The sequence below is a fragment of the Gossypium raimondii genome, chromosome 10 (assembly GCF_025698545.1).
Source record: "Gossypium raimondii isolate GPD5lz chromosome 10, ASM2569854v1, whole genome shotgun sequence".
Taxonomy (NCBI): domain Eukaryota; kingdom Viridiplantae; phylum Streptophyta; class Magnoliopsida; order Malvales; family Malvaceae; genus Gossypium; species Gossypium raimondii.
Window position 1 is genome coordinate 44,420,309 of NC_068574.1, and position 12,780 is coordinate 44,433,088.

General features: G+C 29.3%; 1 protein-coding gene across 6 annotated transcripts; it reads right to left on the reverse strand.

Moving 5' to 3' along the window:
- Positions 1-2,633: 2,633 nt before the first annotated feature.
- LOC105777285 (zinc finger CCCH domain-containing protein 34) lies at positions 2,634-11,954 on the reverse strand. 6 transcript variants are annotated; one of them, XM_052622267.1, is made up of 9 exons: positions 11,808-11,923; positions 9,694-9,774; positions 6,810-6,898; positions 6,562-6,707; positions 6,131-6,196; positions 5,743-5,862; positions 5,345-5,662; positions 4,953-5,255; positions 2,634-3,502 (listed from the first exon to the last, which is right to left on the reverse strand). In XM_052622267.1, exons 3-9 carry the CDS (start codon positions 6,877-6,879, stop codon positions 3,110-3,112), a joined length of 1,416 nt encoding a protein of 471 aa, XP_052478227.1. In that variant the 5' UTR covers positions 6,880-6,898; positions 9,694-9,774; positions 11,808-11,923; the 3' UTR covers positions 2,634-3,109. The 6 variants fall into 6 exon arrangements, with proteins under 6 accessions (XP_052478227.1, XP_012455914.1, XP_052478229.1 ...); XM_012600460.2 differs by lacking the exon at positions 9,694-9,774 and having other exon boundaries at positions 11,808-11,954; XM_052622269.1 differs by lacking the exon at positions 9,694-9,774 and having other exon boundaries at positions 6,810-6,883; positions 11,808-11,826.
- Between the last annotated feature and the right edge of the window lie 826 nt (positions 11,955-12,780).

Consider the following 12,780-nt stretch of genomic DNA (forward strand, 5'->3'; position numbering starts at 1 on the left):
CCAAAAACATAAAAATAATTAAAAACGGGACAAACAATACTCACATGCAATCAAAATAGAGAAGGCCAAATGTTCAAGCTTCCATGGTTGCTTTTTACTTCAACAATTCGGTGGTTGATCACAAAATTAAAGAAGATGATACATTTTCTTTTTGTTTTATTTTACTTATTAACTTAATTACTAATTTAACCTTAGTTTTAACCTTTATATTTTCATAACCAAACTCCATAATTGTCCATCCAATTTAACAATGGTATAATTACCACATCAAACCCTTAAATAATTAATTTCATAGTCATTTGATACCTTTACTTATAGAACTCAAATTTTGCACTTTATGCGATTTAATCCTTTTTATCAAATTAAACATGCAAACGGGAAAATTTATTAACGAAATTTTTATACTAACTTTCCGTAGACATTAAAATAATATTAAAATAAATATTTCTACATCAAATTTGTGGTCCCGAAACCACTGTTTCGATTTCACTGAAAACGGGTTGTTACAATACTTTTGTCTCTTTTTGCCATGATACATTTTGCTTCATTTAGATTCATTTCAAAGGTTTGTAGAGAACCAATGAATTCATCTATAGCCAGTTTTTCTAAGTTCTTGGCCTCCTCAATGATAGTGACCTTGATGGAAAATCTTTCAAGGAAAGATCTCAGCACATTTCTTATAATCTTGGCATTTGAATACTCTTCACCTGATGCAAAGGCTTGGTTTGATAAGTCACTCAATTTTGCATAATATTCACCAATTGTCTCTAATTCTTGCATCCACAGACTTTTAAATCTTGAAGTTAGCATTTGCATCTTTGACTGCTTAACTGTGGAGGTTCCCTCATGAGTTGTTTCCACCCAAGCATCTTTTGCTATAGTGCATTTGGCAATTCTTTCGAATTCATGCATATCCACTCCATAGCAAATTGCATATAATGCCTTTGAATTAGCATTTGCCAGCTTCTCTTCCTTTATGGTCCATTGTATTTCTGGCTTTGTAACTCCCCCATTGTCACTATCAATCTCAGGTGCCTCTCATCCAGTTAATACAATATGTCAAGCTTTCTTGTCAATTGACTTTATAAAGATCTCCATGCCTGTTTTCTAGTAGGCATAATTGTCAGCTTCAAGCATAGGAGGTCTTGATGCAGAAGAACCTTCTATATCTAGATCTTAGCAACAATTTGTATCTCCACTAGCTACTTTAAGTGGAAGACTTACAACCAAATAATATTATTTCAAAACAAATAACAAGTTCCTTTAAAATTGTCATTACCCATTTTTTTACCAACTAGATAATATTTTGATGTAAAATAAAATTCAACAATCATAATAATATCGTCACGTATAAAATTTTGTAACCAAATATTATAGTTGTTAAAATTGACTTTTTACAATGACTAATATTGTTATATAACATAAGATGTAACAAAAGATTTATGTCGTTGCAAATTAATATTTCAAAACTATATAAATATTATTACATAAAATATTAAAAATCACATTATTGTTATTGCATGGCAACCACATTTTATGATTGTTAGAATAAATATTTGACGATGACATATGGTTGTTGTGCAATGTTATACACATCTGATTAAAATGTCGTTGCAAAATAATATTTGCAATCAATGGTATTATTGTTATATAAATGATTTGCCAACCACATTTCATGATAGTTAAAATAAATTTTGACAATGACATATTATCGATGTGCAACGTAATACACAACCAATTAAAATATTATTATAAAATAATATTTGGCAACTAATATTATTACAGTTACATAAAAGATTTGACATCGAAATTTACATTGTTCAATTCTATTTTGCAACCAATATGTTGTCATGTAATAGTTTTATAACTAAAATATTATCATTGTGCTAAAAATATCATAACAATTTTATTTTGTAATTAAAACATTTTTAGACAAATAAATTTAGTTGTTACTAAGAAAACATTATATTAAAAACGACAAAATTAGCTATATTATATATAAAGTTTAATGACAATTTTGGCCACTAACGTTTACATGTTTTGTCAAAATGACCCTAATTATATTATTGGGCCTTTTTTTGCCATCAACTTTTGTTTTTGTTTTTTTCAAATTATTTTTTAACAAATTTGATGAAAGTACCGTTAAAAAGTTAACGGAATAATGTAAAATTTAATGTGTGGAATATTTTTAATGAGATGTAATTTATTACTTAAATAACCCAATAAAATAATTACATGTAGAAAATAATAAAATAAATAAATAAACATATTTATCTTAAAAATTTCAAAATGGATGCTCACATTCAGTATTTTCGGTTTGATTTATAAATTATCTTTTCGAACATGCATTCATTTTGAAACCCATTTTATATAATTATGTTTATTTTCTTTAAATTAATAATTATTTTTAATTTCATGTATGATTTATTTATTTTATTATTTTTCACATATAATTATCTTATTGAGTTACCTAAGTAATAATTACATCTCATTAAAAATATTTCACATTATCACGTTAAATTTTTAATAGTACTTCCATCAAATTTGTTAGAAAAACAATTTGAAAAAAAAGAACAAAGGTTGATGGCCAAAAAGACTCAAAAATATAATTAGGACCATTTTGACAAAATATGTAAACATTAGTGACTAAATTTGTCATTAAACCTATATATAATTAAAAACGACTTTTCAATACGCAAAGTCATTGTGTATACTTTAGTCCAACTCCACAATGACTTTTTAGGTTACAATAAAAGATCAAATGGTGAACAAATGCAACACACGACTCCAAAAAATTGGGCGGGTTGACACAGTTTTCCCTAATGTAACTGCAGAGGTTCTTCAATGGTTATTCAAAATCTAGGTGTATGGCTTTTACTAAACTTTCTAAGCTTAGGCTGTGGGTTTATTCAAGATACAATAGATGGCCCTATGATGGACTATATGAATACAGATGATTAGAGATGCTATGCATAGACCTGAATTGTGGAACCGTGATAACAAAGAAATGAAGCCTCCCACTTTCGAAGACTTGCACCAAAAACGAAATAATGTTTCAGTTCATGATCTTGATAAAAATCGGAATTGAAGTAGTTACTTCTGTTTTCACTTAGCTGGAAGCTTGTGCCTTGGTAGTGCTACTGTTGTTGCCACTGCCGAAAGAACTCTGACTTGATTGTTGTGCACTTGAATGATGAACCAGTCCACCTTTAGAAAAAATAGAACCAACTGATTCACTAGATGCGCTCACTGATGATGACATTATGGGTGGAGCAGATTCCTTGTTGGACCTGGAAAGTTGTTCTGGTCGCAAGTCCGAAGATGAGGATGATGGAGCTAGAGTACCACCTGTTGATCCAATAGGATAAGGAGCAACAGGCATATCGGTAAGGGAAGAAGCAGATGGACTGTAACTCAGCGTTCCCATAGGATGATCAAATTTGCAAGCAACTCCGAACTTGCACACTCCGTGTTGCGAATAATGAATGCAAGGTGGTGCACCCTGATGCCATTACAAAAAAAACACAAATGAATATATGAACAACAAATTATGAGAAAAGAGACGTAGAAAGGCCCTCTTGTGAAAATTATCCACTTGTCATAAAAGACTCTGCATTTCATGAATTATAAAATCAAAATTCCACCATAATTTGCTCACTCATGCTCTTGAAAATTGTTTCTAAAGAATGTAAAAGTGTACATATAACAATATTGGTCCTATCATAAATAAGTTGCATGGCTAATGTACCAAAAGCCATAAGATAAAATATAATCAGCCATTCATGCAACACGATGCTAGCGAGCATGAATATTAAGCTATGTTGCTTCGACCTTTAATTTTTATTGAACTAACTATGCCTGAAACCCATATCCAACATATATCTGGATAAGATAATGGCGATAAGGTCCCAAAGTTTCTCCACGAATACATAGAAATCTTATAAAAATTTGAATATTGTGTTGGACACATACCGCTATCCAACACTCTCAAGCTAGTCCAAGTAACAAAGATATTGGACTAACAGGTTGTTAATAGAATTCGGAAGAATAACATCAAGAAAGAAAGGTAATACACTTGGCCCAGAAGAGCCGACCACAAGCAATAATTACAATTTCTTTAATAATGCCATTCAACCATAATAAATTCATGATAGTTACCTACCAGTTGATGGATATACAAATTATAGTTTCAATCATGAATAGTCTCACCTTGTATTTAAGAGTACAAAGACATGCCTATTCATAGCAATGATTTTTCACTGAGATCATGGGATAAGCCAAAAGAATTTATATATAGATAATAATCACAACTAAGAAGAAAGAAGGCTTTAGCTCATGCAAAATAAGAATCTTCTTCAAATCCTAGCATGCTTCTTAAGCTAGTCACCGTAACAAAAAATGAAGCTCTCCAAGTGAAACCTGCAACCAAGCTAGCTTGGAAAGGATAGTCTAAATTAAGGAAAGATTGTTTTCAGCATACTGTGCGGACCAAAGTAACTTTTAAGGAAAGATTGTTTTCAGCATACTGTGCGGACCAAAGTAACTTTCGTTGCATTTTTAGAATACTGAATAACTCATTTTTTAAATTTCCAAATTCTGACGATCATAACCGATTGAGATACTAGTGTTTGTATGACCTATATGCCTAGTTTCTCAAGCTTACTTTTTTGCCTTTACTATAGAACTTCAATTTCTCTAAAGAAAAAGAAAACTCTGATGATGGGGAAAACTCTTGTGCGTTTGATTAGGCCTAGTTGCAAGTTGGAACACACAAAAGGAACCTAAATAGATTCTAAATAATTACAGAAAAGAAATCAGTTGTTGGAAAAGCAATAGAGCAACTATAATTGTAAGTCATGCTTACAAGCAAAAAGTATTAAAACAAGATCAAAATTTTATGTCCCGATCTTGTAAAAAGCATCACATTTATATAGAAATTTATGAACGCTTACTGGACAAATAGGAAGACCGAGGGGGTTGAGGATGACATCAACTTTTGGTGCAATCACTTCTGGCGGATGATGATATTTACAAGAGGATCCGTATTTACAATTTCTTGTTTTCATATAATACTGACATTCTGGTTGACCAGGTCTCTCGGGAAATGATCGCTCCTGAATACTACTCGAAGGCACAACACTAGAAGGTGTGGGTTGATAAGACCGAGTATAGGCAGGTGCTGAAGGAGATAATGGTGTCACCCCAAACATTGAGCTTGATCCAACAGCGGGTTGAGTACCGACACTAACAGCTGCCTACACCATGTGCATTAACAACCTTAACAATAAAACTAAATTATGTTTAATCACGATTAAGGAAACTGAATAAATTCTAATTCACCTACCGGATAGGGATTCCAACTTGGAAAAGAAACCATGCCTGGGGAAATAAGCAATTGACCATAAGGGCCTTGCACATATGAGCCTGGCATCAGGGGAGAACTTGCCATTACAACTCCATATTGTTGAGACAAAGGGCCAGACGGTGATTGCGTCCTGTGATATAATGTAGGTGCAGAAAGTGGAGTTGGCAGAGGTGCAACCTGAGAAGTTGGAGATGGTGCGGGAACCTCTACAGCTGGTGGCACAGGATGATGGAATTTACATGTTGCACCAAACTTACACTGTCCTGTCTTCACAAAGTAAGAGCACTCTTTTTCACCCTGTTTTAAAGTGCAATCCAATTATTAAGCGAACTTGAAAACTAAATATGTAAATGGTCTTAATGTGAAGAAATACAAACCGGACGTAATGGATATCCAAGATAGTTTAGTGGCACGGGGCTAACAGAATCACCTCCCTGCTTAGGATGATGGTATTTACAGGAAGAACCAAATTTGCATGTCCCCTTCCTCATATAATACTGCAAATCAATAAATAAATAAATAACCATAATCAACGTAAAAGGGCAACTTACTAGACACCATTTCCCTAAACTGTTAAACCAATCACAACCTATTCACTGAAAATTCAGGACCTTAACTCTCTCCTTCTAAAGATAAAATGAAGTGGACATAAAGGCATACTTAGTTACAAAGAATTTAGCAATGCACATTGTTGAAATTATAGCGATTCGACACATATACCTCGAGTTTGCCAAACATTTAAGACACAATCTAATTCAATAGTACCTGACAAACTGGCTGGCCCACTCTCTCTGGATACTCCCCTACATCACCGCTTGCAGCTCCCATAACCTAAGGCAATCATCATCATCATCATCATCATCATCATCATCATATGGCATTTCTTTCAACAATCACAACAAACAAGAATAAATTATTTCTAAGATTGCCAATTACACTAGCTCATAATGCATTAACAACAAACTTTTCATTTTTTACCTTACAATTCAATACCTCATCACTCGAAAGATCATAATCAAACAAAAAAACCAATCAAAACCCTTCAAACCCTTCTTGACACCTCAATGGCCAGGGTTCAAACCCTGTTGATGTAATTCCCCCTCCCTCAATTATACAAAAAAAAAAAAACCCTTCAAAGGAAACTTCAAGTCAGATAAGAAACAATGAACAATTCAATCAAATTATCAACTATTTACCCCGGTACGATCACGTGGATGATTGAACCGACACTTGGAGCCGTATCCACAAAACCCAGTCCTCAAATAGTAAATACAATTAGCTTTATTGGGTCGCTCCGGGTAAGATTCCGACTCACCCCCTAATCCCAACCGCCAAACCGGTTCTGCATTTCAAACTAAAACGTCGTATCACATCCCACATTACACAAAAATCCTGAATCCAAAAACCAAAGAAAAACAAATAAGTTAAGAAGAGTCCTCTTTACCTTCAAGCCCCGTTTCGGGTCCCGGAGCTGCCCATTCCGGTTGCGGATCGGACTCTGGGTCCCGCTCCATTTAACTTACGTACAAAAACCTCCAAAATAACCCAAATTGTAAATCCGATCAAATATGTGTGTACGTCTTCTTTTCCAAAGGGGAAAAGAACAAATAAACCCAAAAAAAAAAACAAATATCAAAGCAGGAATATGGGTATAGTTCAGGGGCCTAATTGTGATTAAAACTTTTCTATTTTTTCAAAATTGAAAAATACCATTAATAAATAGAAATAATAAAAGCATGTTTGATACCTATTTTTTATAGGTTAAAGTAAACCATAAGATTTTCTACTCTTCACAAAATTTAGAATTTAGTCCTTATAATTTTATTTTAAGGGATTCAATATCTCTACTTTTCTTATTCCAAAACTTAGATTCAATTGTTAACACTGTTAAAATAATTTTGTTATATTCAAGTTCATTACAATATTATTTTTAGTTACAATTAAAATCAATTTTGAAGTCTAAAAATAAAGGAATTAAATTTGTAAAAATAAAAGTATAAACACTAAATTCTAAATTTGGAATGAATACAGAAACTATTACATATTTTATCTTTTTCCATAATAAAAACATGAGAAATAAAATATATTTCTTTTATATTTATATAGATTCAAACCAGAATACTAAATCTAATATATGAAAATTGTTAGAAAATTTATTTTTGCCCTTATATGAATTTGAACCAAGCCAATTCATTTAAAATTAATAAAAATCCTTGTTTTGTTTTACAAAACATTTTAGTGAAAACAATGAAATTTTTCTTTCTAATTTTTACATTTTTATTTTTATTTTTCAAAAAAATCATTTTTAAAAGTTTTAACCAAACATGTTTTTTTAATATTTTATTTTTCCAATAAAAGAACAAATGACCTCTATTTCTTGGAAGCAATTAGAGTGTAATCTTTTGGAAGTTCATGGTTACCCTTTCAAAGAATATCATCTCCAAAGTTTAAACACAAGTCTTCTACTTGATAATGTAATTTAACTTACCCTTACTTTCAACTCTTGTCAATAATTTTTATCATTATATTAAACTTTATTTTAAATTTTTAAAGAATTTATTTAAAATATTATAGATTAATATTTGATATATTATTAAGATGTTTTAATTTCACAAATAAAATTTAAATACTAATATATATATTAATATTCTTTTAAACAGTTAAGAATCCATAAATGGATGGAATTTTGTTATATTATGCTTAATAAAGCTTTCTTCATGCAATGCTAAAATAAATGAATTAATTATGAGTGTTAAGATTTTTTGGTCTATTATGAAATAAATATGTTCTGTGTTCCAATTTTTTATCATTTTGCCAAATTAATATATTTAACTAAAATTAAGTTCGAGTAATTTATGTAAGCTTAGATGATAATAATAATAATAATAATAATAATAATAATAATAATAATAATAATAATAATAATAATAATAATAATAACAATAATAATAATAATAATAATAATAAACACTTCTTACTATTTTATATTTCACTCAAATTAAATTGAATTCACCTCTTGAATCTAAATGTAGGGCCAGCAAAATTTATTTTCAGTCGATTTTTTATACTTTGAGTTATTCTACTTTTAATTAACTCGCCTCTCTTACAAAATTACAAAAGAAACAAAAGAAAAATTTCCAATATTTTATAAAAATATAAATTTATATAAATTTCTAAAAATCTATAAAATGTTAACTTTTAAAAAATAAAATTTCTTCAAAATGTTAAATCCGAGACCTTAAACAAGTAAAATATCAAATTATGTTTCTCATGCTAAAGTATATTGTTTTCGCGTGTTCTTTTTTAAAGAGATTTCAAATATATATGATGTCAATTTTATATACTCTAAATTAGAATTCAGTTAAACAAGGTTTTACATACTTTAATCTCTTTTTTTTAATTTAATTCAAACCAATTTATTCAATTTCACTCAATTCGATTTGAAAAAAAATTTATGTTAGAATGATAAAATAAAACTTGCCAAGTCAATTAATTCAAAACTTTTTACTCGATTCAATTGAATGCTCACTCTTATTTAAATGAACATTTTTTCAGAATTTTTAAAAATATATATTCTTATCTTTTTAGTTGCAAAATATTTTGAAAACATATATTTATTTATAATTAATAAAATTTGAATATTGTTGATGTGCCTCAATTATATCTGCTTATGGACCGAGCTACCCGTCCAAAATTTGAGAGGGTTTGTACAAAAATATTAGACAAAAAATAGGCTTAGGAAAAAAATTAGACCCATTTAAAACATGGTCTGGGCTTAGGCTTGAACATTTAAGGCTCGAGCTCGGCCTGACTTCCTTTTTTTTTTTTTAAGTTTGTAATATTTTACATTATGTTACTTTTATATATTATGTAATTTATAACACTTAAAAATTAAATTTATAGTTGTATTATATACTACTATAATGTAAACATTAAAAAATGTTAAAATGACTAAATATAATTTTTATAAATAAAAATATAAAATAATTAGATATTAAATTAAAATTAATATAAATATTTTAAAAATAATATGTATAACTAAAAATTTTAAGATGACTAAATAATTTTTTATAAATAGAAAATATATAAAATAGTTAGATATTAAATTAAAATTAATATATATTTTTAAAAATAATATGGGTAGACTTAAAATGTGCTTAGATTAGATATTTACATATATGGGCAAAATTGCACAAAATTTTAAATTCATATTTTGAATTAAGTCGGACTTAGGCAAGTATAAAGTATATCAATGTCATGCTTAGGCTCGACTCAAACTTGACCTAACCCATGAACAACCCTATCCTCAATTCTATCGAGAGACTTACAGGTTCATAGGTTGAGGGGTACTTCAACAAGTCAATATTGTTCTATGGTCAAAGTTTTGTCTCCAAAATTTGTTGAAAGCCCTAACAAGTTCACAAAATAGAACCACATTGTATCAACAGGAGGATTCATGACAAACGGAAGAGTTTGCGCATAATCTTACTTGACTCCGTGACTTATGACATGTAGGCCATTGATGTGAAAGCATATTAGTACTTGAGTTAGTTTGACTCTTAACAAATATTTAGGGCAATTTCTTCGTTGCTTTTGAAAAGTACTTTTAAAAAATGTCAAGTTTAGTTTAAAATTTGAGTGTTTAGTATTGTTATCAAAAAGTGCTTTTGAGAAATAAAATGTCCATTTTAGACATGTTATTATCAAGTAACAAATATGTATTTAAATAATATTTAAATTAGTTAATATTATTATATTTTAGTAATAATATAAAAAAATTATTATAACTTGTTGTTAATATTTTAATATATAAAATATAAATTGTAAATATTTTAATATATAAAATATTTTAAGCAATAAATATTAATTATTTATAAAATTTAATTAGAATATATAAACTATATTTTAAATATTTAAATATTTGTAATTAGTATTTTAAAAAATATTTTTTTATTTTTAATTAATGATTTTAACACAATTGTAATTAAATACCAAGAAAAAAAGAAAAATACTATGTTATTGGAAGGGTAAAAAAGTAATTAAGCACTAAAAGTGCTTTTGGGAGAGGAAAAGCTAAAATTTTTAGCTTCTCCTTTTCAGCTCCTTTTCAGAAGTGCTTTTCAAAGTGCTTTTCAAAAGTACTTCTGAAAGCTAAAAATTTCAGCCAAAAGCAGCTTGTTCTTCGCAGCTTGTTCTTCACAGCTTTTCTTTCAAAAGTGTTTTTGGAGTCAGAAGTGTTTTTTTTAAGCAATGAAAAACTGGCCCTTAATCATATATTAAAATATATATTTTTATTAATTATTAACTAATTATTTTATAATTAACATAAAATTTTATATTTATATTTATATTTAACTAGAGAATTGATCAATTCATCTGTTTGATTCATTGAAAATTACTTTCAAAAATGATTTCTAAAAATTGTTTGATTTTCTAAAAATATATGGTATTTTTCTGATATTTAAATGGTTTTATGCAAAATATTTTTCGTTGCTTGATAAATTTTTCTAAACCCATTTTTATAAGTTGTTTTAAGTAAAACAAATGCAACAAAAATATTTTCATAACTAAAAAATAATTTTTTCATAATTAATCTAGAATACCAAATTTAATAGTTAATTAAAACATATTTTCTAAATACTTTCTTTCATAATTTTAATCTATAAATTTAATTAATAATAGATTCATGGCTTGAGTTGAAAACTTGTTAGACAATAACATTGTCGTAAACAACAAAAATTCGTAATGTCTCTTTTATATATATTTCGAAAAGAAGGTAAAATCTAGGCACCTAATCACATTGGTGCATAATGAAAAATCTATCAAACTCAAGTCCATAAATTTGAGATGATTAGTTGAAAATGATCTAAGACTATCAAGTTTCAAATTCAATTACTTGATACTTCAATCCTTTACATTATAGTTATGAAGAAAAGTATTACAAAAGTGAAGTTCACATTGATAATGTTGAAGAAGAAGATGATGGGTTGATTTAATTGGTGAGCAACACACTTAGTTTTTTCTAATTTATCTTCACAAATCTACAAGTAATTTTGGATGAATGATTTCACTAACACAAAATCAAAGAAATCAACACAAAACTCAGAAAACTAGTAGAAGTGAAGCAAAGTATGTTCATCTGTTGTTACAGTCAATATTACCAAAGGTCTAAAACAGAGGTGAAGTTAGTGTAGTGAGCAACCCATTTCAGCCTTTAATTAGAAGGCATGATTTTTTTAGGGCAATTTCTAACCAACTCAATTACCATAAAATTTGCAGAGAAGTAGTAAAGGAAATGAAGCAGAAGAAGCTAAGTAAATATCCAGATAAAGAAGAGAAGAAAATCAAACTAAATTCTAGCTCTAGGATTCAGTTCCATCATCCACAAAACATCAAAATCCATGATTTCAGCTCAAATTCTAAATGAAGTGAAAAGAATTACCTGAACAATAAAGGATCAAGGAGGAGATTTAGAGAGTGAAGATGACAGTGGCTGCCAGTGAGAGATCCGGTTCGATGAAAGAACGATGAGGGAGTTGCACACAGATATAACAGATCTTCAGAAAAAGCAAAGTTGTTGAGATCGCCTGTGAGCAAAAGCAGTGATGGCAATTGGCAACCGGGTGGGCCCCACGGTTTTTGCTCGCCCCAACTCGACTCGATAATTTACCGTCATGTCTTGACTTTAACTCAACCCTAACTTTAAAAATTTATATATTTAAAATTGTTTCGAACTCAAAATCGAATATTAATAATATATCCGATTCCAACCAGTCCCAAATTCAAACATTTTTTATATTTAGTATTGCCCAAGAATACTTTTTGTGGTGACTTAACTATTTTTCCTTGATCAAAATCAGAAAATTTGGAAAATCTTTTCCAGAAATTAGTTTATATGAATCAAACAGACCCTAATTAGTAATTTCTTATCCTGGAAAGAAAAGTAGAGGGAAAGGAAACTCAGCCTTTTCAAGGGATGTTTTTAGTCAAAATATTGGTGGCTTTGATAAAAAGTAATTTGTAAAACTAAAAACAGAAAAGAGAAAAAAAATCAGTGTTGAGTGGTGACAATCGCCCATGCAGGCGCGTGGGCTTAATTTTCTAAGCTGTTAAGAATCGGAAGCTAATAAAACGGCCAGGGAAAGTCATTTCAATTGAAAAACTTGTTGCTTCTAAACTATAATGTAAACTCACAAAACCAACGGCCGAAATTTCTTTCTTCTCAAATATTGACGGCTATGATCGCTTTCATGTCATCGTCCGAATAGAACCGAACCGGGAGATGATGAGTGAATGAGTAGTAGGTAAGAATTCAAGCAACATTAAATAAGAGCTCTAATTATGCTTTTAGTCCCTATACTCTTTATATATTTGAAATTTAACTCCTCTACTTTTAATTCTAAGAACTTAGTCCT